We start from the raw sequence: 27243 nt of genomic DNA, 5'->3' as shown, positions 1-27243 counted from the left end.
TAGGCACGTACACTCTTTACTATACTGGCAATTTACAGAGTTTTATATATATATACACGTATACTATACCTCTGTACAGAGTGGAGAGAAAAAACACACACCTTTTTTAATGATACGAGCCACATTGTCGTAAACGCATAAAAACCGGTAATCGCTGTTCAACGGTGAGGAAACGACACTTATCAAAGTCACATAAATTTATTTTTAGCGTAAGATATTCCTTCCGTCGGCTCCTGTTTTTAGGATAGCGGCTCCCTGTTCTGAAAAAGCAACCAAACAGTAATTACAGAGGGAGGGGGGGGAATCCACGTCGTAGCTACTCCTTAGACACCACCTCTCCAGAGATCACTACGTGACCGGGCGTTGTAATCTAATCCAGTGTTTCTCAACCTTGGCTACTTGAAGATGTCTGGACTCCAACTCCCAGAATTCCCCAGCCAGCATTCGCTGGCTGGGGAATTCTGGGAGTTGAAGTCCAGACATCTTCAAGTCGCCAAGGTTGAGAAACACTGATCTAATCTACACCGCAGCGGCTGAGGAAATGATCACGCCCAGACTCCGAAGGCCCATTCCCTTAAGATCCTCTTAGGAAGCTCGTCATTGGGATGGCCGGGGGGGAGAGGAGTGTGGGGTGTGGATGGGCGGAGCGTCCTTAGCAGCTGTGCCTTCTCCGTTCTCGCTCCTGGCTCCGCCCACGAGCTCGATGCCTCCAATTGGCTGCCGGTTTCGTAACTCCTGGCCAAGGCCCTGTTGCGGGCTGGCACCACCCTTCCACTGGCCACCGCCTTTCGCCTTCGCCCGGCGCTTCCAGAGGGAGGAAGTGTGGTGGGCGGCACGCCGCCGCCGCCGCCACCACCACCCCCGACCACCACCCCCAAATTGGTCGGCTCTGGTGAAAGATGAATATTATGGATTTCAATGTGAAGAAGCTGGCGGCTGACGCTGGCACGTTCCTCAGCCGAGCCGTCCAGGTAAGGAAGGCAGTGCAATGCCGAGGAAGCGAAGCCTTCCCTGAGGAAGAGTCGTCTCCACTCAGAGAAAGGCTCGGGCGTTGGCTAGGCCGTTGCTGCACGCGCCAGACCCCCCCACCCCTCCCCTGGCGTCTCCCCCCCCCTCTCCCCTCCCCAACTGGCATAGAAGCCAGCTCTTCTGGCATTGGGGCAGCAACTGGTTGATCAGGAGCCAAATTAGGCCTAGTCCTCCTCCTCCTCCTTTCTCAGCTCTGCCGGGCCGTCTGCATACGCGGAGAAGGCAGAGAGGCGTGGATAATGGGGTTGGCGGGTGGGGCTGTTTTGGTGCCCCTTACCCGACGGCTGTCCTCACCGCCTGGGGAAGGAGGGGGAAAGCGCCGCGGGTTTAATGCCCGCCGTTCCGCAGCTCCAGCGCTTACGCAAAGGTTTCTCTTTCCCGGCCTTCGCCTTCTCCCCCCCCTCCTCCACTTTTTGGGCTTTCTTTTATTCCGTTTCGGTTTGCCAGTCTCCTCGGAGGCTTGCGGGGGGGGGGGGCGTTTCCCGCGAAAGGGAGGAAGGTAGGAGACGGAAGGAAGACGAAGACGGGTGATGGGGAACCACCGATGGCCCTAAGACGACGCGTGAAGAGTTCAGTGCTGGGACTGACAGTGCAAAAATCGTGGTTTTTTTTTGCCCCGCAACAATAACTACGCTATGAAATTTTTCAAGCCTGTTCATAATGATAGCAGCCAGGGCAGGTGATTTTTATTTTTTTAAAAAAGGCTTGGACAGGTTGATGGAAGATTTTGGGAGGGTGGAGTGGGTGGGTGGGTCTTGACTTATATTGATAGCTGCTTGCTAGCCTTGTAAATCAAATGGCAAGCTGATGTCTTCAATACGGGACTGGATTTTGGGAATGAAAATGTTGCCATTCATTCTGGCCCTGAAGGTTTCAAAGTGCATCTCCGCTGGGTACTTTGTGACACAAAATGCTGGACTAGATCAGTGTTTTTCAACCTTTTTTGTGCAAAGGCACACTTTTTTCATGAAAAAAATCACGAGGCACACCACCATTAGAAAATATTAAAAAAAAATTTAACTCTGTGCCTATATTGACTTTATATAAAGTAATTTTCCCATGGCACACCTTACACTATGTCACGCGGCACAGTGGTTGAAAAACACTGGACTAGATGGCCCTGCAGTTTGATCCAGCAAGGTTCTTGTGCCACCATTGTTTCACTTAAATTAGATTTCTGCAGGCGAATAATTGCAAGCCATTAGGCTAACTGTATGTGGCTGCTGGCTTTTATAGACACTAGGGTTCGGTACTGTCATTTTGGAATAATGCAATACAAGTAAAATCATAATATAATAAAACAAAGCGAGGCCGCCTCCTCGCTCTCCATGTGTCTCCCTTTGTAACATTTGAAAAACAAAAAATAAAACATGTGCTCTCAGCTATTATTAGCTTAAGATCAAGAGTAACTTCGTACAGCTGACTCCGCACATTGAGATTATGTTTAACTTTGCAAAAGGAAAATGCCTGTCTGTAAAGTCTTATGGTTGCTTAACATTCACTTTTTTATATTTTCATTATTGGTAGATTGGGTGAATTAGTGGCTTTATAGTATATTTTGTTCCTAACTACACTTACATCAAACTTCCTGTGTTGTGCAATTGTTGCCATAGCACAAAGTTACTGGAGATCTTTTAAGTTTTTCTTGTTAATAACAGGATGGCATTTCGTTTTTTGGTAAAATTCTGTTAGTTGCATAATTTCCAATACAACTAGAACTATGTTAAACTTTTTTTTTGCCCCACCCTTAAAGTGCTACCCTGTTTCCCCAAAAATAAGACCTCCCCAAATAATAAGCCCAATCGGGCTTTTGAGTGCATGAACTAAAATAAGCCCTCCCCTGAAAATAAACCCTCCCCGAAAATATCGCAACACAGCAACAGCCATGAGGTGACCACGCTCGTCACCTCCTGCACCTCAAAAATAATAAGACCTCCCTGAAAATAAGGCCAAGTGCTTATTTTGGGGGTCAGAAGAAAATAAGACCCTACCTTATTTTCTGGGAAACACAGTATTATATATTAATTTTAAACCTTCCATTTGGTTTTTATGATATGTTTCTGATCTCTTTTCTTAAATATAAACTAATGATGGAAGCAGGGTAATAGTAATGTTTTCTTTTAGTTGCTGGTAACACCATGGCCATGTCTGTAGTTTTCTGGGCACCAATAAGAATGGTTTGCCAATGCCTTCTGTCATTATTGATTTTCCAGTCTAGCCTATAGTTCCAGAGTTTTTTAAACGCTCCCTATCCTGATCCTAAACAGAATTAATCTGCTTTACATTTTGAGGTGAGCCTTCATTGGCTAAGTACGGTTTATTTATTGATAGTATTAATAGTTAATTATGCAAATCTTGACTTAATTCATTGTATGATATTAAAAGTTATATATAGGGATAGAATAACAAAATGAAAAGTATGCTGATGTCATAGTGGTTTTGTCACCCTGATTTTGTGACATACCTTTCCCTATATTGCCGGCATTTCCTACCAAGATCAATTTTATTCCAGCATATGTTCAGCCCTGAGTTTAGTTGGATTTGTTTTGTGGATATCCAATCAATTTAATGTTTAATATTATTGTAACTTATTGTATACTGGTTTTTTATTTTGTTTGCTTTGACTTTGTACCTTGTCCAGAATTCCTTAGAAATAGCCTAATCCTAGGCTATGCATATTGTAAAGTAAACATGCTAAAGAACATTTAAGACTAAGTCAACTCATTTCCAAAATACCAAATATTTTGGCTGAATTTTTCACAACTAAGGAACAGTATAGGGGAGAGGGAGAGAGAGAGATGGTTTTACACATTTTTTTTAATAATATATACTGTATTTTATTTACAATTGTTTAGATTGCAGTGAACTCAGAAGAGAGAAGGTGGAAAACAGGCAATATGCAAAACAGATGTTTGCTCAGCTCGTCTCTTGTTTTTTTCATTCAGGCCACCAACACTAATGGCTCTTTGCAAAATCTCCAAGTTTATACTATTTTTTATTTATAGATATATGCGGTATTGAAAGCTGCTCAGAGATAAAGCAATGCCAAACAGATTGCATTGCATAACCCAATGTCACTAGAGATCATCCACGAGCATCTATATACTACTAAAACTCTTGTGTTTGATTGTGACCTTCAATTGGGTGAAACAGTGCAATGTAGGTCACTGGTATTTTAATCAACATACCTCTAACAGGCTAACTTACAAAATGTAGGACCCATGACTCCTGTAGGATTGACATTTTGCAAAGTTGTGGTCGCTGTTACACTCAGCCATGGTCATATGATCATCATTTCCAATATTCCCTGCCAGCTTTCTACAAGGAAAGTCAATGAGGAAGTCAGAAGTCACTCCCATTGCTTTTCTGCCGTGCTCATGGTCATTCTGTTTCTCCGATTAGGTAAGGATATCTCTCTGAAATGATGACCCAATGAGTAACCATAGTTTTGTAATCTTGGTGGCATACATAGGTCTGAATTAAGAATGGAATTCGTTTAGAAAATCTGTTTCCCCGGGGCTTTCTGCAGCTGTTGCCCCAAAGTTGTCTCAACAATTTTCCCTAGAAAGGGCTGGTTGGAGATTAATGGATAGTTGTCCTGAATTTCCAGTCTGAGCTATCGTGTCATGAGAAAGAGGTATACTACCACCTTCTCCTAAACAAGCAACATCATCTACTCTTTCAAAGATGCAATTAGCAGTGTACCAACCCATCACTGAGTCATGCCTTGGAGCCCTTTGCCAATCAGAAAACGAAAAGATCCAGATTACAGATGCCTTGTCCCCATTCTTCAAGCTAATTGCTAAAGATTAATATAAATAAAAGTTAGCATTTTTCTTAAATACGAGTGCTTCTTTAAATTACTGTATTTTTGGAGTATAAGACTCAGCAAGGTTTTGAAGAGGAAAATTTTAAAAAAAGTTTTTGCACTCTGCAAAACCTCCCTGTTTGTTTTTTTCCAAAAAAGGCATGAATAGCTCTTAGGAGGCTTGTAGAGTGCTCCTGGAGGTGCCCCCCCCCCCCCAACCAAAGAGCAAAAACCAGCCCGTTTTTCTCAAAAATGGACCAATTTTTGTCAAAAAAAAGAGGTCATGGATAGCCTTTAGGAGGCTTATAGAGTGCTCCTGGGGGCTGGGGGGGGGCAAAATTGAGCAAAAAAACAGCCTGTTTTTACTCATTTCTGCTCTCCCCAGCCCCCAGGAGCTCTCTGAAAGCCTTCTACAAGCTGTGCACGGCCATTTTGATGTAGGGGGTGGAGTTTCAGGAGGCAAAAAATGCTGTATTCAGTGTATAAGACACACCCAGATTTTCAGCCTCTTTTTTGAGGGAAAAAGGTGCGTCTTATACTCTGAAAAATATGGTACTTTACAGGCTATTATACACTTCCTCTATTTTAAAAACTACATATCTTCATTTGTAGTTTGTTCTTTGGTGCTGGAACAAGAACAAACAAAACTCTGTTCCCGTTGAGAGATCCTATAATTTTTGTCTTATGATGCTGACTTGTTCACTTTTATATGAAAAAAAATTAACTGCTTCATTTTGCATTTTCTTGACTACAAATAAATATAGTTTTGATCTGAGTTAAACTAGTTAATAGAGGCTCCAATAATTTTTGTACTAGTAAGTCATCATAGTAATAGTAATACTATTGTCAATTTATATGTTATTAATGGTAGTATTGTTATCATGAATTAGATATTTGGCTACCTCTCTATTTTCTTACATAATTGTATGCAAAAGGTTATTTGTATAACTGGTCCATAAAATGTATGTCACATAGTCTTTTGAGATTACCTGCACAAATTCATATCTCTGTCAAGATATTAATTAATAAAAGTTGCATACTGGAGATTCTACCCAACATTCTCATGCATTTCATTTACACATTATATAACACCAAATACTTACCATACGGTAACTATAGCATACTTCTTAAGCATTCGTGAAAGTTCACAAAGAAATAAAGCAATATTTAAAGGTATCTCTAAATCTCAATTTTTGAGAGATTAATCATAAGCTTAATAGTTCATTTTTGTTATTTGGTATTGATTGGAATGTCATATTTAGAGGCAATCTTCTGGAATATTTTGTTTTTTAGATTATTTTTATCCCACTTAATTACTTTATAAGTAATTAAAGGCAGTGAACATATATAATATTTCTTCTTCCACCTGTTTTTTTTCAACAAAAATAACCCTGTGAGATAGATTGGACTGAGAGACAGAGAGAGACAGTACTAATTGGACCAAAGTCAATTAGCTTTCATGCCTAACCTAGACTAGAACCAGGGACATGCAGTTAGGGGAGGCAGGGCCTCACCACTGTCATCATGAAAAGAAAAAAAAATGTAAAAGGAAAAAGGCTGAGGTAGTTGCTGCCAGAGTCACAGTTAGTGCTTAACTGTTTAAAAAAGCCTCTAAAAAGTGCCCTCTACAGGAGGAGGCGGGGGAACCACGTGCCTCATTTAGTCTATCTTTATGATCACTCAAGCAGAGTTAAGCAAGGGTTAAAAGCCAAAAAATTCCTTATGTAGATGAGGCAAGTGGTTCTCTCGCCGCCTCCTGTAGAGGGCACTTTTTTAAGAGGCTTTTTTAAACAGTTAAGCAGAGTCATCCATTGGAGACTCTGGCAGCAGCTAATCCAGCCTGACCTCAGCAGCTCTTGCCTTTTTCCTTTTACTTTTTTACATTTTCATCATGGCAGACGAGCAGAGTTGAAATCTTCTGTGAAGCAGCTGGAAAAGGTATGTGGGTCGGAGGGAGGGGGAGGAATTCAAAATTAATGTAATTTGTAAGTAATTGTATTATTGTAAGTAATTTGTGTGTGTGTGTGTTTTACCCGCCTCTGCTGGCGTGCGGGCTGGCACTTTTTTTATGTCGGACATAGCGGCAGGGCTTTTGGACATAGCGGCAGGGCTTTTGGACATAGCGGCAGGGCTTTTGGACATAGCGGCAGGGCTTTTGAAAATAGCAGTAGGGCTTTTGGACATAGCGGCAGGCCTTTTGGAAATAGCGGCAGGGCTTTTGAACATAGCGGCAGGGCTTTTGGACATAGCGGCAGGGCTTTTGGACATAGCGGCAGGGCTTTTGGACAGCAGCAGGGCTTTTGGACATAACGGGATGCCTCTATGTTGGACACAGCGGCAGGGCATTCGGATGCCCTGGCGCTGTGTCCGCCATAGAGGCGCCTCTATGTCGGACATAGTGGCAGGGCAGCTTTTGCCTCTAGCTCCGGGGCAGCAGGGGTGCTGCCCCGGCGCTAGAGGCAAAAGCTGCCCTGCCGCTAGGCGTCCCGCCTCTATGGTGGACGCCCCTCCACGGTGTCTGGCATAGAGGTGTCCCGCCCCTATGGCTGACACAGCACCAGGGCGTCCGAACACTCCACCGTGGTGTCCAGCATAGAGGCATCCCGCCCCTATGACGGACACAGCGCCAGGGCGTCCAAACGCCCCGCCGTGGTGTCCAGCATAGAGGCATCCCGCCCCTATGACGGACACAGCGCCAGGGCGTCCGCCGCGGTGTCCAACATAGGACGGCTTTTGCCCGCTTGCCTCACCAGCCATAAACCTCACCACACGTCACTGACTAGAACCTACTCTCCTGTTTTCTAGGCCAACACCTTAATTACTGCAGCAAACTGTTCAGAAAATCAATAATAATCAAGCTCATCTTGTGAAAGAGAGATCATAGGGATATATATGCTATTCCATTTTAATAAAGAAGCTGGATTAACATGCTTCAGCATTCCTTAAATGTGAACCTAGTCCTTGAGAGAGAGAGAGAGAGAGAGAGAGCAGTTCTAATCTGAATAATTTGAACAATATCTGCATAAACTACCAAGGTCCAGGAAAAACATTCAATCTACAGAATACAAAAAATATAAATAAATTGTTTTTAATTAATTTATTTAGTCGTATAATTCTAGAGACAAATATATATATATTACAATTACTGTAAAAAAATTTTTTATTTATTACATTTATTCACCACCCATCTCTCTGTCAAGTGATTCTGGGTACAACATTCCCAAAGTACTGACATTCTTATGTAGAACTAAAATGATATATCTTCTTTTAGCATAAGCACATAGCGGGGTGTCAAATGATAATCTAGCGAAGTCCCTTTCTGAAAACAGTTGTTAGAAATGAGCCACCACATCTTCTGCTTCCTACTTACAAACTAAATGGAAGGATACCATGCAGTTAATGGTACTGAAAGCTGTTAAGAGATTTAGGGAAACTATTCCAGCCACACCCTGCCTGACCTTTTTCTACAGATCATCTGTCAGGCCGACAAAGATAGTTTGTGATGAATCAGATTGCAAAGGATAACAAATTTCAGGAATTGCAGAGGCATCGCTTGCTTAAACATGTTACCAAAGGAAGGTTTTTCATCGAGGATGCAAACCCTTAATAGCCAGTCATTATTTGTTCTTACATTGTTGCCCCTTCCCCTCAAGTTCTGAAGCTGTGAGGAGGAAAGATTTCTTTCTTTAACACGGAACATGTCCATATTGGTGGGAAAGGAAGGGATGTTCCATAATGCTGAGGCAAACAGCTTCTGGAATCAAGTAATATTTATCTTCATGCTACCCAAGGCATCATCTCATCCAATGGGATTGGCCGATCCCACTTGCAGAGGTTTAGGAGAAGAGCCTTCTCTCCATGTCCTCCCTCTGGAGCATTGTATCCCCTCTGTGAGATCTGCACCAACCCTTTGGATCTTCCAGAAAGATCTTAAAATCTGGTTCTCTAATTGGCTGGTGTGTGTGCGTGTGTGTGTGTGCGGTACACTAAAGCGCGCTCGACGAAAGTGCGTACGTGACATCACAGCGCGACGAAAACAGCACGCTGTGAGCGGTAAACTTAAAATTAACGCGTAAATCTAAACCTAACCCCCCCAAACCTAACCCTAAGCCTCACCCTTAGCCTAACCCTAAACCTAACCCTAAACCTAACCCTATACCTAACGCTAAACCTAACGCTAACCCTAACGCTTAACGTAACCCTAAACCTAACCCTAACCCTAACCCTTAACCTAAACCTAAACCTAACCCTTACATTTATGTGAATCGGCTTGCTTTAAAAGCGCTTTTTAAAGCGCCCTTTTTTCTCTGCGGTCGTATTTGTCGCGCTGCTGATGACGTCAGGTACGCACTTTAATCGGGCGCGCTTTAGTGGACCGCGGTTTTGACGGGTCACGATCCTAGAGGTGGTTATGAATTAGAAGATTTAACCTCTACTCCATTGCATGCCCCTCTGCTAGCTTAATTATTGCTTTGTTAATTTTGTTGTATTCATTATCTTACTGTTTTAGTCTTTTATAATATTGTTTTATTGAATGACAGAGAGATGGGTGATGAATAAATTCAATAAATAAATAAATATACCAATATATTGGCAACTCTGGCAGCAAATTATTGCCCTTCGTCTTCTGCTCCACTTTAAATATAATGGAAATATTTTGAAACCTGGGAACCTATTCATAAATACATGCTGTGAATCAGCAGAGTGTATATAATTGCTATTGTGTGTTTTTCCCCATGTGTTTTTTCTGCCAAAGCGAGAATTTAAAAGTTGAAATTATTTTGAGTTCTCTTTTCTCTTCTCAGAGCAATAAACTCCTGCTGGGTTATTTACTTTGGAAAACGTGCAAAAATGAAAGAGTGTTGATTCTTGTCACTACTGAAAGTGTCACATTCTATTGACACTTTTATACATATGTCCATATGTATAAAAAGCCCATATGAGTATAGACCAGTAAGATATGACAACAGTTATAGAAAATGGTATATATTGTATTTGAAAAGCCATGCATGCCTATTTTAACATTCTACCTAAATACAACAGAAGAGAGGGTTTTTTTTAAAGTAATATGAAAATAAAAAAAACTAAATGAGTAAATTGAGACAATCTTTTCTATTTTTTTCTATTTTTGCTGATCAATTTATATTGCTCATATCTTGAGAAGTGCTTTTGTTTGTTTAATCAATATAGTTTACAGAAGAGAAACTTGGGCAAGCAGAGAAGACAGAATTCGATGCTCACCTAGAAAATCTTTTGTGTAAGGCAGATTGTACAAAACAATGGACAGAAAAGATTATGAAACAGACAGAAGTGTTGTTGCAACCAAATCCAAGTAAGAGCAGAACTTTATTTCTCTTTTGCCATTATTTACATTTTGATACATTCTACATGCATATATAATGTAACCTGAATTATTAACTTCTGAGGAACTAGCACTTAATTCTTCATGAACCCACATGTCATCTTTTAGTTGTACAAATATATACAAATAATGCAATAATTACAGAACTTAAAATGTTAACTTAAAACTATAACACTAAGCTTACAATTTCGCAAAACAAATTGATTCATAATAAAGACCAAACTTATAATTTCTTAAGTGATTAGGATGAAATAAAATTGATAGTATAACTCTTTGAATGTCAGAAATTCAAGGTTTGTTGAAGCAGAAATAACCAACTAATTATTCAAAGCTTTATGCTACTTTAATATAACTAAACTTAATTCAATGCTACAATTCTGAAAATTGATTTATTAAAAGCCTTTCTTATTAGATTTGTGCCTGCCCAAGCTTTCATTGAGTAGCTCAAGACAGCATTTAGCACTCTTTCCTCCAACTATTCCTCACAGCATCAACCCTTTCAAACAAGTTGGGCTGAGAGAATGTGACCAGCCCAAAGTCAGCCAGTGAACTTATATCATTGAAGTAGAATTTTAACGTGGTCTTCTTCCTTCCCTTCCCTTGCCATCACATTGTACTGCCCTTCAGCAATAATTTATTTGATTATATTATTATTATGGGGGCACGATGACTGAGTGGTTAGAGACATTGAGCTTGTCAGGTGGAAAGCTGACACCCTGGGTTTGGGACCGAGCACTGTACAATGGGGTAAGCTCCCATCCTTGCCCCAGCTCCTCCCACCTAGCAGTTTGAAAGCATGCAAATGTGAGTAGATAAATAGCTACCATTTCAGTGGGATAGTAATAGTTTTCCTCAGCATATAGTTATGCTAGCCATATGACCACGGAAAGAGTCTTCGGGCAACTCTGGCTCCTTCAGAGATGAGCCCCTCCTCCGAGAGTTCTACATGACTAGACAGGGGAAACTTTTATTATTATTATTACAAAATATACAAGTTTGGTTATATATGTAGTCGTCAAGTTACAATGACAATTGGGGCCAGGATTTCCATTGTTAAGTGATGTGATCATAAAGTATGTCATGTGACCACATTGCTTAGCAATGGCAATCCCAGCAGTCCCAGTTGCCATTATAAACCCCAGATTGTGCAGATCATTGAATGGAAACAGGTGGGAGTCCTAGGCAGGTAATGCAAGAGAGAGCATGGTTGCCATGGTGGGTGGGTGGGCACAGGGTGCAGGTACTATACAGTGAGTAGGTGGCTGGTGAGGGTGCTACAGGTAAGCACTACAGAGTGAAGGTGGATGAAAAATCAACAGGAATGACTTCCAATTTCCTGCCATCTTCCCCATTCACTTTGCTTGTTAGAAAGCTGGCAGATAACATCAGAAATTGCAATCATGTAACACGGCTCCAAATTGCAAGCCACCCAAGCACCCAGATCACATGACTATTGGGACACTATGATGGCTGTTTCTCCAAGGATTGAATAATAAATCCCATTTGTTCAATGCTGTAGAACTATGAATAGTTGCTGAATGATTGGATGCAACCCAGGGTCAGCTTCTCAAGTAGACCAGACAGGAAATATGACAGGATGAACTAATTCTAATTTAATGTAAGGCTACATTTACAAAATCGGCAAGTCTGAAAGTACAAGTCTCCTGCTATCTTTTTTTACCCATGATAAATTAGTATGGATTTTATCTAAGTTTCTTTCTTTGTCTGTTACTTAATTCTGGGCTTTTCATTTTAGCTGATCATTCCCTAGGCAATATATTTCTTCTCACCTCACCACCCCCACTTCCAAGCTCATTCTCACATTTCATTCCATCCAAGAATTTCCTGTAACAAAGAAATGTTATGTTTTATTTTTTTGCCAGATGCTAGAATAGAAGAATTTGTTTATGAGAAACTGGATCGCAAAGCACCAAGTCGTCTGAATAATCCAGAACTACAGGGCCAGCATATGATTGATGCTGGAAATGAATTTGGCCCAGGAACAGCATATGGCAAGTTGCAGCTATTAGTTTATATGACTGGAATGACGGGAATGAAGTTAACTAGATACTATTTCTATGATGAATAATTTATCTTCATTGTTCTGAAAGTGTTCTATACCTTTACGTTTTGAAGCTATGTGCTGGGTACTGAAAATAATATTTTGAACATACTATAAAAATTGTAGTATTTAAATATGTAATAATACACAATTAAGGATTTTTTGAATAAATGGTGTCAACAGTCCTAAGTTAAATACCTATAATATGTCTATATTGCTACTTATATTGCTATTAAACCAATCAATTTTTAATTGCAGGAAATGCTCTTGTTAAATGTGGAGAAACACAGAAAAGAATTGGGGCAGCAGACAGAGAACTAATACAGACTGCTGCAATAAACTTCCTTACGCCTCTTAGAAATTTTATTGAAGGAGACTATAAAACAATTACTGTAAGTTATTGATATAATTTCTTAATGAAACGTGACGTAATTCTGAAAGGTCAAATAAATGATTTTTATTGTTGTAGTTGAGCATTTGGAATCATTATCAAGAAATATAACACAATCTCTGATATGCAGCCTTCTGTGATAAAGAAGGAACAAGAAATTGAAGTAGTTACGCTATTTCATTTTTGTGAAATGAAACTGAATCTTTTTCACATTTTCTCCAAAATAATAATGCTTTGGTTTTGTTTTTGTTTTTTTCAGAGAGAACGCAAGCTATTACAAAATAAAAGGCTAGATTTGGATGCTGCCAAAACTCGACTGAAAAAGGCAAAAGTAGCAGAGGCACGTGCTTTAGTAAGTAGGATCTGCTTCTTAAGAACTTCACAATACATAATTTTGTATTTAATTAACATTTTGTCTCGGTTCTTCACATTCCAGACATTGCTGCTAATAGCAGAAAGGATAGAAAACGTTCACTCATTTGCCCTTACTCTCTTTTATAGTCATGTAGACCTTTGAAAAAGTCTGTGCAGGTTTTTGGAGCCCACAAAGTATTTATTTATATATTAGATTTTTATCCCACCTTTATTATTTTATGAGTAACTCAAGGCGGTGAATATACCTAATACACCTTCCTCTTCCTATTATTCCCACAACAACAACCCAGTGAGGTTAGTTGAGTATTGCAAGAGAAGAGAGGAGCCAGCAAAATACTTCCATCTGCCGAATGCTTTAGTTGGATGAAATATTTTTTATGGATATTAGGAAATCTTTCATTTGCAGAACAGGAAGTCTGGATCCAGTCCTTTAAAAACAGTCACTGTGGGTTCTTAATTTTTTTTAAAGTCATATAACAAGGTTAAAGGGTTTGTGGCTGTGAACATATTAGTAGAAGAACTTTGTTCCGCTTAAGGCAAGACTTTGTAATAGGAAATCTCTAGTCTCTGAAATTAGAACAATATTGGGGAAATTAAATTCTTGAAATGAACCCGTTAATTAAAATGTTAATTCCAGGTACATAATTTTAAGAAAGAATAGAGAACAGGAGAAAAATATTATATTGGCTTTAATCCTGAGATATTCTGGCAAGAAAGAAAGCTGAATACGAGTACAGCAAAGCTAAAGCTCAGTTAGCATGAATCATAATAACCAGGCTATGCAGAAAAAGCTGAAGGTGATGCATTTATTAAACTATTAACAGGTACAGTGGCTTATAAACATGTGACCACCTCCATCTAATTAATGCCAAAAAAAGGATCCAGAATTGAAAACTGTCATAAACTGATGAAAGCATTTCAAAAGCAGGACAAGAATCTGCTTGTCTTCAGGTGTATATTTATGTATTAGATATACAAATATAATTACGCATTATTAGATACTACTTTCAAAAGTCCATTTATAAAACAAAAACTAAGAATATCCAAACACTACCAAAAAACCCTGCATTAATCAAGAAAGGTTAACTAAAAACACAATCCAATAAAAAATACAGCACTCATAATGCTGATGGTCATTGTGACTGGCCAATATCATTATAGAATTGAGTGGTCTTATGCATTTTTAAATTAAATAAAAGCACAACACAACAAACTTGTCGTCTTGGCTCGTAGAAGGATATATTGTGTGTATATATGTGCATTTTAAATTAGAATTGTTAGCCTTTGCAGGCTTTCACTGTATCTGTGGCACTTTCCTTATAGGCTTAAAAAAAAAAACCTGTGTTATTTATGCCCTAAACAAGTATGTATTTACTTGTTTACAGCTGCCCTAAACAAGTATTTATTTACTTGTTTAGGGCAGCTGACAAACTGAGAGAAATCATTTGTACTTCTCTTAATTCTGACAACTGTTAATTCAAATATATATCAAAATGAAAATTGGCTAAATTGAAAAAGCAGATATTAATGTTTTTTCCTCAAGATTTTTGTTACACTGTAATGGTTTGTGTCTAAATGAGTGCTAAGCAACAATTTTTTTAGCCAACAGCTGTGGTAATATTTTTAGGAGAGACCATAAAATGATGGAATGAGTCCATATTATACAGTTTGAACTTCTAAGCCTCTCTCTCTCTTTCCATCTCCCTACCTGCCTACTACCTGTCTGTCTGTCTGTCTGTCTGTCTATCTCCTTGTGCCCTAGTGCAAAATGAGAAGTAACAGCTATCCGTTTTCAGCAATAAAAGAGATGGACTTCTAGGGCCACCCAGGAGACCAGATTTTCCATCTCGGATCTAAATCAGGAGTCTCCAACCTTGAGAAGTTTAAGACTTGTGGACTTCAACTCCTAGCAAAGCTGGCTGAGGAATTCTGGGAGTTGAAGTCCAAAAGTCTTAAACTTCTCAAGGTTGGAGACCCCTGATCTAAATGATAGCAAGACCTGTGCAGGTTTCCTGAGGGAGATCATGCTTAAAGAAAATGCACTGAAAACTTTCTAGTTATAGGTAGTTCTCGTTTAGCAACTACCTCGTTTAGTGACTCTTCACATTTGCAGTGATGACAAAAGAGTAACTTTACCATCAGTTCTTGAATTTGCAACTTTCATAGGTCTGTAAAGCAAAGGAAAGCTGAAGTCAGGTCATTAGCACAATTGTGGTTTCACTTAGCAACTGCTTTACTTAATGATTGAGTTTTCAGATCCAAATGAGTTATGATTGCTAAATGGGAACTACATGTGTTATCTAAGATGTGTAGGTAAGGCATAAGTGATGATCTAATAGTCTGTGGGTACTACATTCTGTATATTGAAAAGCATTACAAAAATTATTCAAGAAGTGTCACTGATCAGACAATGTGTTTCTTATATCTTTGGCTCTGCCTACTGATACTGCAATCTAATTAATTGATCTACATTGCATTTTCTAGCTTTTTCCCCACAACATAACATCCTTTTGTCTTTATACTTTAAGCAACTAAACCTGTCTCCACCTGATGAAAATAATATTATGGTAAATGTCTCTTACATGCTCAACTTGCTGCATGTAAAATGGCTGAAGGTTTGTTGGCCTCTTGTCTTCATAACATTTCCCTCAGGTGTTTCCTCTTGCTTTCCTGCTGATCAGTATTATTTATTTAGATGAAGAACCCCATCAGTTGGCATATCTAACCCCAGTGGGGTGTGGAAGTGGAGATGTATCTGAAAGAGCAGTTTGCTAATTGAAAAAAAACTAATCATTTAAATAATTTTATTGTGTTTCTTGTCCTTCTAAGTTGCTGAATATATTTAGGAAATAATATATGCGCATGCAAGACTCCCCATTGTACTATTAACCTTTAGGGTGAGCAGCAGTATTTGGAGTAGTGGTCCCCAACATTTCTGGCGCCAGGGACCGGTTTTGTGGAAGACAATTTTTCCACAGACTGAGGAGAGTGGATGGTTTCATGTGCAACCTAGATCCCATTAGTGCAGATAAAGCTTTGCTTCCTCACCCATTGCTTGTACGACCTGGTTCTCAACCGGCCACGGACCGGTACCTGGCCACGGCCCAGAGATTGGGGACCCCTGATTTAGAGCATAGAAAATGGGTAAGAAAGAGTAAGTTAGAAAAGGTACAAAATAAAAAAGAAAGACATATTATTAGTACTAGTGTTAGTATTATTTGATTTTTACCCATCTCTATAGGTGACTCAAGGCAGTGATTTAATACTCCTTCCTTCTTATTTCCCCACAACAATGACCCTGCGAGGTGGCCTTGGGTAGCACCATTCATTATATTTTTTCCATATCTGGAAAAGCATTCTGGCTTATATCACTTTTATACTACTCCATGTATTCCCTTTTTCTTTTTAAACTTGCCTCCCTTTTTTTAGGAACTCATCAACTCTATCCTACACATTACTTGATTTTCCTCTTCCCCATTCATTCTACTTTTATAAATTCCTGTTGCATTTTCTACAACTACATAACCCCAACATACATATTTTATGCTTGTCATTTGCATTTATATTAAACCCATATTCACTAAGCACCCATTTATTTTTTTTATTGTCTACTTATTTTACCACATATACTGCTTCGGTATTTCAATCCCCCTGCATTTACTTTTTATGTTTTTCTGATATCTCCCAACTTTTACTTTCATCTAGCAAAGTGGGCAAAAGCATCCTTGGATCTATAGCCATCTTCACTTGTTTCAACAAACATTCATTCCTCACATCAGACCTCATATTTTTTTTTATTTAGTAATTAATTATTTAATAGAGATGGGAACCAAATAGAGAAATATTAAGATGCGCTTATAGAAAGAGGGCGGGTGGCTTATGGTCTGTTATGAGGGATTAATGTTTGTTGAAAGAAATGAAAATGGTAGACACTGGCAGAATGTACATAGTTTTATCAGCTTGAAGTTTGCCATTTAAGTTCACCTATGCAAATATTCACTCCATTTTCCTTTTCAAAACGCAACTTATTTTGACAACTAATTTTCCTGTCCATATTCCTGATTGTGTCATGTAGTCTAACATTTGCTGCATATTCAATTTTAACACTCTTGTGCTTTTGGCATTAACTTGTGCTTTATTTCCATTTCTATACATGAACATTACCTTTCTTCCAATAATCAATTACAGAGTCAATCTTCACACACATTAAACATGTCACATGGCCACTTCATAAGCACACCTTAACATTTCTTCAGCTACATCAGGGGAGTCAAACTCGCGGCCCGCGGGATGAATGCATCACGCACTGGCCACCTCCACCCCCAGTTTAGCGAAGGTGAAAAAAATTGTGACCTGTCACATGATGACAACATGACGTCGTACATTTGATACCTGTGAGCTGCATCTTCTAGACATAAGGGTTTATCATGTTTCATCATTCTCACAGCACGTGAGTTTCTTACATACCAGCATTTAGGAAAATGAATTTATAACATTCAATCCCAGTCCTCAAGAGATTGGTATCCCGTTACTTCCTTACTATAGGAGTACTCCTTTTGTTCTTCAAAATTAAAGTGAAATTCCGTTCATTTCTGAATGATCTGTCTGTCTTGTCAACACCATCAACCCCTTTTTTCTGGTTTAAAAATTCTTGTGCTTTTCTTCCTTTGTTCCTTAGGAATCTTTTTATCTGCCCCTAACATGAATAGGTGGGGAAGAGATAGAGTGGCATACTCAGTTAACATTTAAACAAATGTATGAATTTCAGTAAATAAGTTAAAAATGGGCTATAAAGAGTTTAATTTAATATCATAGTAGTCCATCAACACTTATCTTTCCTAGCACTAAATAAATTCATAATTCTGTGAGTAGACTAGGACTCTGAGCTTCTCTCAAATCTATCTTTTCATCCAAATCTTCCAAATCCATCTTTTCTATACCAGTGGTTCCCAACCTTTTGGACAACAGGGACCAGTTCTGTGGAGAGAGGTTTTTCCACGGACTAGAAGGAACATGGTTTTTCATGCTGCCTGCATCCCGTGGATGGGGCTTCGCTTGCCTTCATGGCCTATAGTATAAACTGGAAAGAGATGTCCTACATGATTATATTTTGATTGGCAATTTCATTATCTAATTATCATGGCTAGCAGTATTCCTCCCAGCGTTAATCGTCTCACTTTAATTTCAAATAAATCACCACTTTCGTTTATATTTCCATTCACTTAGTGTTTTCACTACATCTTTATAAAGTTACAATTTCTACATAAGAAACTGTTTGCTCTACTGAAATTTCAAATAGACTTTAAAATACTATCATGGAAGCTTTTGATGTATACATATTTTCACAGGAATCTTTTAGAACAGAATTACGGTACTTAAAATGTAATATACTGATTTTTAAAAGACATAATACTGTAATTGTGAGCGCTAGCAATTTGAATATTGTATTGTCTTTAACGCATAAAAATTACAATAAGTGGGTCCTTTTTGGTAAATCACTTGGTTGGCCTAAATTATTGAAATGTCAAAGGCAAGCTTGGATAGCAAGAGAAATCACTTACTTTTCCATTATTGTTTGTAGTAGTTGTATTTTGAATAGATTTGGCTCGTATAAGCCATTTTTCAAAATAAATGTCATCCATTTGGTCATAATTCTGTCAATTGCTATTTACATTGTATTCTTTTTATTGCTTTCTAAGATATAGGGTAATCTTAACACTTAAGACTATTCTTTTGACACATTTAATTCATTGGATCCAGAAGTCTATAAGAGGGAACAATACTCAAGAGAAATGAGGCATTTTCTCTCTATGTATGTACAGCCTCCTAGTATTGAACATTATAGAGGAGTCCAGAGACATCTGGCAAGAAAGAAAATAAATCTCCACTGAATCAAAGCCCAAAGGGACCTTTTTTCTTTCCTACAAAAGCCACTCTGGATCCAAAAACTGAACATCTATTTAAAAAATACCCTATTTGTTTTAAGCTGCTGACAGAATGTTGAAGATTCCTGTTTCCACATTTTCCTTTCCTACAAATTGATTTTAGACTACTATGAGGAAAATTGTTGCATAAAGGTCTTATCTGGCAGTAAAAACATAATAGTACATGGATATTATAAATAAGGATAATGATGATGATAATTTTGGAAAATCAGCCTGTAAGAATCTACACTAGTAATAGCCCTATCAACTATAACAATATTCAGTAGACTAAACTTCAACTAATATCAAGCTATGGTCATTACATTATAAAATAAATTCATGAAATGATCACTAATTCATACCAGGAGAAAAATGAACATTGAGGAAAACGTAGCAATATAAATTCTTATTGTTTCTTTACATCTTTATGCTTACAAGATATGGGCGGAGGAAGTGACAAAAGTAAGTATTCCTAAGTGAATTGCTGATGTCCAGAGATAAATATTATTGCTTAATTCAACAGTCAGTGGTGTCATAGCAAAATGATAAACAATTACCAAAGAACTCCAAACATATATATATGAACTCCATGACACAAGATAATTCTGATTTTTTGCATAGGATAAATACTTATTGTATCTAGCTTATTGATTAATCTGTAAGCTTCAGTCTCCAATTCTGTATTTGAAAAGCATTCAGTACTACTCATTGGAACTATATAGTCTTTTTCAGGCACTCATTTGATTGCTTTGAGAGTTTAAAATGGGGAGGGAATGGGACCAAGTAATTCGGGGCCCAACCCATGCAGCGGGTCACATGCTCGACCTCGTATTTCTCTCGGAGCAGTGGATGTGTGATCTTGGTCTGAGGGGTAATGAGATCATACCCCTGTCGTGGTCAGACCATTACCTACTGAGGCTTGACTTCCGGAGGCCAAACCCCCACCGTAGGGAGGAGGAACCGACCAGGTGGTTCCGCCCCAGGCGACTTATGGACCCTTTGAGGTTCCAGACGGAGCTTGGGGTTATTCCTGATACCCTCGCCCACAGTTCGGCGGAGACTCTGGCTGCCGCCTGGCATTCGGCGGCGTCGGAGTCTCTCGACCGGATTGCGCCACTACGGCCCCTCCGGGTCAGTGGATCCCGGAGAGCTCCCTGGTTTACCGAGGAACTCCGGGAGAAGAAACGCCGGAGGAGATGCCTAGAGCACCAGTGGAGGTCCGATAGGTCCGAGGCAAACCGAGCACTCTTAACTACCTGCACCAAGGACTATGTCCGAGCATTAAGAACTGCAAAAAGATCATATATTTCTTCCTTGGTTGCGTCCGCCGAGTCACGCCCAGCCGCCCTGTTCAGGATAACCCGCTCCCTCCTTAATAGGAGGGATGCGGGAGACCCCTTACAGGGTAGGGCTGAGGATTATGCTCAATTCTTGGCGGACAAAGTAGCTCGGTTTCGATCGGACTTGGACTCCACCGCAGTAGATCCAGCTGAGACACAGGAGGATCATTTGCCACATCAGTTCTGGGTTGAGTTCCAGGAAGTTGCCTCTGGGGATGTGGACAAGGCCATCCGAGCTGTAAGTGCCTCCACTTGTATTCTGGACCCGTGTCCCTCCTGGCTGGTGGCTAACAGCAGGGAGGTGACACATGGCTGGATCCAGGCGGTTGTCACCGCCTCCCTTCGGGAGGGGCACTTCCCCGCCGTACTCAAAACGGCGGTGGTGAGACCCCTCCTAAAGAAACCATCGTTAGATCCAGCCATCTTAAACAACTTTCGTCCTGTCTCCAACCTTCCCTTTATCGGGAAGGTTGTTGAGAAGGTGGTGGCCTTTCAGCTTCGACGGGCCTTGGAGGAAGCTAGCTATCTTGACCCCTTCCAGTCCGGCTTCAGACCCGGTTACAGCACAGAAACCGCTTTGGTCGCATTGACCGATGATCTCTGGAGGGCCAGAGATGGAGGCTATGCGTCCATCCTGGTTCTCCTTGACCTCTCAGCGGCTTTCGATACCATCGACCATGGTATCCTTCTGCGACGACTGCGGGAGGTGGGAGTGGGAGGCACTGTTTTGCGGTGGTTCTCCTCCTACCTCTCGGACAGGTCGCAGTCGGTGTTAGTGGGGGGGCAGAGATCGTCCCTGAGGCCCCTAACATGTGGAGTACCTCAGGGTTCGGTCCTATCCCCCCTACTATTTAACATATACATGAAACCGCTGGGCGAGATCATTCGGAGGCACGGGATAAAATACCATCAATATGCGGACGATACACAATTGTATCTGTCCGCCCCGTGCCAACTCAATGAAGCGGTGGACGTGATGAACCGGGGTCTGGAGGCCGTTAAGGACTGGATGAGTGCTAACAAACTGGTGCTCAACCCGGATAAGACCGAGTGGCTGTTGTGTTTCCCCCCCAATAATTTGGCTAATACACCAACGCTTAGGCTGGGGGGTCAAATTCTACACCCCTCAGATAGGGTCCGCAACTTAGGAGTCCTCCTGGATCCACAGCTGACTTTTGATCACCAGCTGTCAGCTGTGACCAGGGGGGCATTTGCCCAGGTTCGCCTGGTCCGCCAGTTGCGGCCCTACCTAGATCGGGGGGCCCTCACAACAGTCACTCGAGCCCTTGTGATCTCTAGACTGGAATACTGCAATGGGCTCTACATGGGGTTGCCCCTGAAGTGCATCCGGCGACTACAGCTAGTCCAAAATGCAGCCGCGCGAGTGATAGTGGGCGCACCTCGGTTCGCCCACGTTACACCTGTCCTCCGCGAGCTGCACTGGCTGCCTGTTGGTCTCCGGGTGCGCTTCAGGATAATGATGACCATCTTTAAAGCACTCCATGGTAGTGGATCTGGGTACTTGAGAGACCGCCTTCTGCCGATTACCTCCCTAAATCGACCAATCAGATCGCACAGACTGGGCCTCCTCCGAATTCCATCTGCCAGTCAATGTCGACTGGCGACCACACGGAGGAGAGCCTTTTCTGTTGCTGCCCCGACCCTATGGAATGAGCTCCCCATGGAGATCCGCACCCTCACCACGATCCAGACCTTCCGCGCAGCCCTCAAGATCTGGCTCTCCCAGCAGGTCTGGGGATAGGCTTCCAATTACCCGCCCGAGTGTTTGATTGCTGAATGAAAGTTGTGTTTTATTATTTTTCTTTTGTTCACAAAGTGTTTGTTTTGACCTTGCACTTCCCCTCCCCTGTGGTTGTAAGCCGCCCTGAGTCCCCTCAGGGAAAAGGGCGGCATATAAATCCCAATAAACCTGAAACCTGAAACCTGAAACATGTAGACAACCTTACTGCCAATTTCCTCCCCAAATTATACCTTCCGTCAACTAATCTGAAACAAACATGTGCATTCATTTAAACATGAATACCTCTGTCGGGGTGATTTAAGACTACATAACATTGAATGAGAATATACTGTAGCTGTTTTTCAGAACCTAGCTCCTGAATTATTTTCAATATTTTTAGCTGAAAATGTTGTTTTTTAAAACCTATTTTATGAATATAGCTTTTACACTTGTAATAAGCTTGCTTCCATTGAAAAATGTAGTGCCTGGCTGTTTTGGAAGTGGTTGTTCAGTCCAATGAAGGACCACTACTTACTGAACCATGTGTTATATTTTGCCCACAGCATAAGTAAATTTGTGTTATCAATACTCTGAAAAGTTGTAATATGTTTTTCAGTCTGAACAGGAAGTACGGATAGCCCAAAGTGAGTTTGACCGGCAGGCAGAAATTACTCGACTTCTGTTGGAAGGGATCAACAGTACACATGTAAGTATAGGGTAAAAGGGAAAATAGTTTTGCTTAATTGTTAAGGGTAAGAAAATCAAAATCAATCAATTATACAGTAACGGACCACAGAGATGTCTTCGGACAGTGCTGGCTCTTTGGCTTTGAAACGGAGATGAGCACCGCCCCCTAGAGTCAGGAATAACTAGCACACATGAGCGAGGGAAACCTTTACCTTTAACAATGACAATGGAAAATGCTGTCACTGCTATGCTAAGTTGATGTGGTCATCTGATACCATATTCTCACTATTTTAGCAGTGGAATTGCTAGTCCAAATTACTGCATTAACAAAGATTGCCCATATTAGTGGCTATCCTATGTTAATTGTCTTCTTTTGTAAAATTTATCAGTTTCATGGCTGATAAAGGTAATCCATAAAACTTTTAATTTCCCCGTATCTTCCAAATTAACATCCTTGTATTTTTAAATGATGGAAACATCCCAGTAATTTTGTTGTCATTAATATTTGTGTTTATTGCCTCACAGGCACATCATCTTCGTTGTTTAAATGACTTTGTGGAAGCCCAGCTGACTTACTATGCACAATGTTATCAGTATATGTTGGACCTTCAGAAACAGCTTGGAAGGTAACAAAATAATCAAAGCTATAGTTATGTGTCCTAACTAAAGAGGTAAAATAAATAGAATTGGCAGGTTTGAAAAAAATCTTGCTTAGTGATTATTCAGATTTCATGATAATGCAAATCCTTGAGAATATCTTTCTGGGAAATTTCTGTTCACATAACATCAAAGATCAGGATTTGATCACTGTAGATAGGATTTTATTGCACACTTTTCCTCTGAAGAAAAGAGTAGGGTTTTTTGGTTTTATATGACTAAGTAATCATCCAGGACAATTTGAATAAAATATTTTGTAACTTGTACAATTATGTTTTTAAAGTTATATTGTGTGGAAGCTTTTGTACATTGTGTTTTGTAGTTCAAAAATTGAATTGCTTGTTTTTGGAAAATTATATTGGAAGATGAAACTCCACATTAAAATTGTTATTTGAAAGTCTTTACAACATTAGTTTTTATCTGTAATCATTAATTTTATGTTCATCCTTTATAGCTTTCCAGCTACGGTTCTTGCCAACAATAACCAGTCATCTTCAACCTGTATTCCAAGTAGTTCTTGTAGTAATACGTCCTCAGCTACTGTTACACCCTCACTAACTTCAATAAACAGTGCAGCAGCTTCTTCAAGCTTTGGTGAATTGAAGCCCTCAAGTGGTAGTCGAAAAGCCAGAGTACTTTATGATTATGATGCTGCAAACAGCAGTGAATTATCACTACTTGCAGATGAGGTAATCATTTGCTATTTTTAAATAAAAGCAAATATTTTATAAAAGTATGATTGTCTTGGAACAATTGCAGTGTGATCTGGGTTTGAATGATATTACCATAAAGCCTTTGCCTTGGTCAGATTATTGGGTGATTTCTTTTTGCTCACTGGTGATTGCCCCCTCACTTTGCAGGTATACAGATTTAGGGTTATATTGGTCTACCCTAGGTAACTGATAGATCCTGTGAAGTTTCAGGTGGACCTGGGTTTTTATGCCAAGGATCTGATAGGTGGTTAAACGTAGCCTTGGTTATTGCCTGGGATGGGCCTTTGTTGGATTGCTCCTATGTGGCCCCTACTGTGCCTTTATCTGAAAGTGCTCCGTGTTTTTCTGAGGAACTTTGGGAGATTAAATGCTAGAACATTGTTGGAAAAGGACAGAGAGTGAAACTGACCAAGTATGAGTAAGACCCATATCTGGCATTCCATAATGGCAATAACGGGGGGCAAAACATGGTTATTTTTCTGCCCTTGTTATGTCTGCAGATAGCCACCCAACATCTCTCTTTAAAGTGACTTTTTTCTTGTTGGGGAAAGATGAGCCATTGAATTATTTGGAGGGTGGTACGAGGAATTGGTATCTGTCACGTAAAATCGTTTAGATTCACTCAGAAGTAGACTCTTAACTGGATAAGTTTACCAAAGTAAAAGAAACAAGGATCTGTGTTGTTCTTCTGTTGTGCGTTTTTCTGGTAACTCCTGTGGAAATAGAGAGGGTCTTCATTCTCTTAACCTGTCCACTTGTTTATTAAATCCATGCTCCACTTGAATAGTGAACATGAGATGAGATGTGATATATCCTTGTGATAATTTCAGCTCCATTCAGAGGGAATGGTACCATTTGCATTGAAAGTAGCATGTTCCATCCTCAAGAAGCCTTTGCTGGATCCAACGGTCCTGGATAATTTTTCACCTGGTCTTTAGATTTTCTATGCTGGGGGACATTGTTTAGAAGTTAGTTAGGTTACAGCTTCAGAGGGCTTTGGCAGATATGGATTATCTAGAGCTCTTTCAGTCACATTTGAGACCAGGGCTTAATATTGATATGGCATTGGTTGTGCTTGTGGATGGCATTTGGCAAAATCAGGGTGGAATAGTACAATGATTGTGGTTCTCCTTGATTTCCTGACAACTTTCTATACCATCAACCATGGGATCCTTCTTGATACCATGCAATGATTAGGAGTGGGAGGCTTAACATCTGGGGGTTTTATCTCTGTGGTCAGGTCCAATTGTTGTTAGCAGATGTGTGAGAGAGATCAAGCCAGAGACCCTAATATATGAGGTGCCTCAGGACTTGATGTCCCTCTTGTTGCACATTGGATGAGTTTATCCATCAGTTTGGTGTCCACTCATACATGTTAAGTAGAAGATGATGTCAAAATCTTATGCTGTGTTGTTCTGGATGAAGAGGGACAGCTCAATCTCATCCTGACAAGACTTAAGTGGCTGTGGTATTTTAACTATCCTGATCTGAAGATGTTCTATCTAATGCCAGACAAAATTAAATTTTCCCAGTCATGACTGATGTGCAGTTAAGGGGACCTTTGGATTCATGGCTCCTACATGAGGATCAGGTGGTCACTGTGGCCAAGAAAAAATTTGTACACATTCCTCTACCACAGTAGAGGCACCTATGCCTGGATTGGGAAATAACCAAAGCATGAGTGATTATCCTTGAGATAATCATTCATGCTTTGGTTTCCACGTGGGGCAGCTTTGAAGACCTCACAAAAACTGCAGCTGGTTTGACATGTACTATAGTGGCACTAGCAGTTATGGGTATGCCATTTATGCCCATGTAACCCCTCTGCTTCATGAACTGGAATTGTACATGGTACAATTCAGTGTTTGTTTAATATCTATGAAGCTGTTCATAGCATGGGGCCTGGTTATCTGAGGTTTGTCTTTCATAATTACTGCCCCCCTAAATTATCTGGGAGAGTTGGAATGCTGTCCTCCCGTCAATTAAACAGTGTCATCTGGAATGATCCAGAAGTGGCTTTTCTCTTGTCACAGTACCTGCAACTCTTACTTTTGATAATTGTCTAAAAGACATTGTTTTATTCTGTTTATGGTCAGAATTATGTCAGAGTAAGATGACTTACAGTTTACACATTTAAATGTTTTCTTTATTGCTTCTAGGTGATAACAGTGTACAGTGTCCCTGGCATGGATTCAGACTGGTTGATGGGTGAACGAGGAAATCAGAAAGGCAAAGTGCCTATTACTTACCTAGAACTGTTAAACTGAGTGGTTGGCTTGTATAAAGACTGTCAGTTATGGTGAGATCATATTTATATGCAATTTAACTTTATATAAACCAGATTTAAGTGTCTTCCATGTTAATGTCTTAATGGATGAGAGTAACGAGCATTAGAAATGGGCATTTCTTGCCAATATTGTTGCATGGTAGATACTGTTTTGAGAACTAAGTTGTTTAAGGGCTTTTTACTTTATGTGCCAAGATTGTTTCCTACATAACTTTGTTTCTATTGGAATTTTCACTAATAACAGTTTTCTGCTTTTGAGTACTGTGAACCTGAAAGCAGGGAAAACAGTTTTCTACAGAACTTTTCATAATGACAAGCCTCTTCAAAATAATAAATTGTTGAAAAAATGTTGCCTTTTTTTCCTGGGTAGAATTGAGGTTTAAAGGTCTATCACTGCACTTTTGTGCAAAAAAAACCGTGGCCTTAAAGAAAAGTCTTCATAACATGGTAGTGTCGGAGTTGGTTACTACAGGGCAATGTTTATGGGATATCCTTTGCTTATTCTCCCACTTCTATACATTTAATTCTTTGCTCAGATTTAATAGCATTGCTTATTAATACAAGCATCTTGGTCAAATGTTGATTGGATTACAAATGTTACCACTGTTAGTCACCTTGAATACAAAAGGAAAGGGATAATCCCAAGGAAATCAGAATTGGGAAGTCTTTTGTGAACTTGCCTCTGGGTAACACAGTAATTCATCTAGGCAGTCTTAAGTTTTCAGTCATTTATCATTATAATTTGCAATTGTACATTTCATTTTTCCTGTGAAACATTTTTCTTTTTTGTAACGGAAACCATAACAGCCTTTTTCCAATCAGCCACAGATTGGAACACACCAGAAATAAATTCCCAGTTTCACAATG

At 40.0% G+C, this 27243-nt stretch overlaps 1 protein-coding gene across 4 annotated transcripts; it reads left to right on the top strand.

Moving 5' to 3' along the window:
* The first annotated feature begins 802 nt into the window (after window positions 1-802).
* On the top strand, window positions 803-27243 carry SH3GLB1 (SH3 domain containing GRB2 like, endophilin B1). Of its 4 annotated transcripts, none has more exons than XM_087719349.1 (11): window positions 803-971; window positions 10028-10169; window positions 12083-12211; window positions 12520-12653; window positions 12912-13004; window positions 15556-15642; window positions 19390-19413; window positions 22649-22738; window positions 23245-23345; window positions 23831-24065; window positions 26249-27243. In XM_087719349.1, the coding sequence occupies exons 1-11, from the start codon at window positions 900-902 to the stop codon at window positions 26354-26356; spliced, it is 1215 nt and encodes a 404-aa protein (XP_087575475.1). In that variant the 5' UTR covers window positions 803-899; the 3' UTR covers window positions 26357-27243. The 4 variants fall into 4 exon arrangements, with proteins under 4 accessions (XP_087575475.1, XP_087575476.1, XP_087575473.1 ...); XM_087719350.1 differs by having other exon boundaries at window positions 804-971; window positions 15556-15594; XM_087719347.1 differs by lacking the exon at window positions 15556-15642 and having other exon boundaries at window positions 804-971.

Source organism: Thamnophis sirtalis, unplaced genomic scaffold (assembly GCF_051295495.1).
Source record: "Thamnophis sirtalis isolate CommonGarterSnake01/CBP01778 unplaced genomic scaffold, rThaSir2_p1.2 scaffold_7, whole genome shotgun sequence".
NCBI classification, from domain to species: Eukaryota; Metazoa; Chordata; class Lepidosauria; order Squamata; family Natricidae; genus Thamnophis; species Thamnophis sirtalis.
Note: the sequence above shows the minus strand (reverse complement) of the source record. Positions and strands in the feature narration are given on the sequence as shown.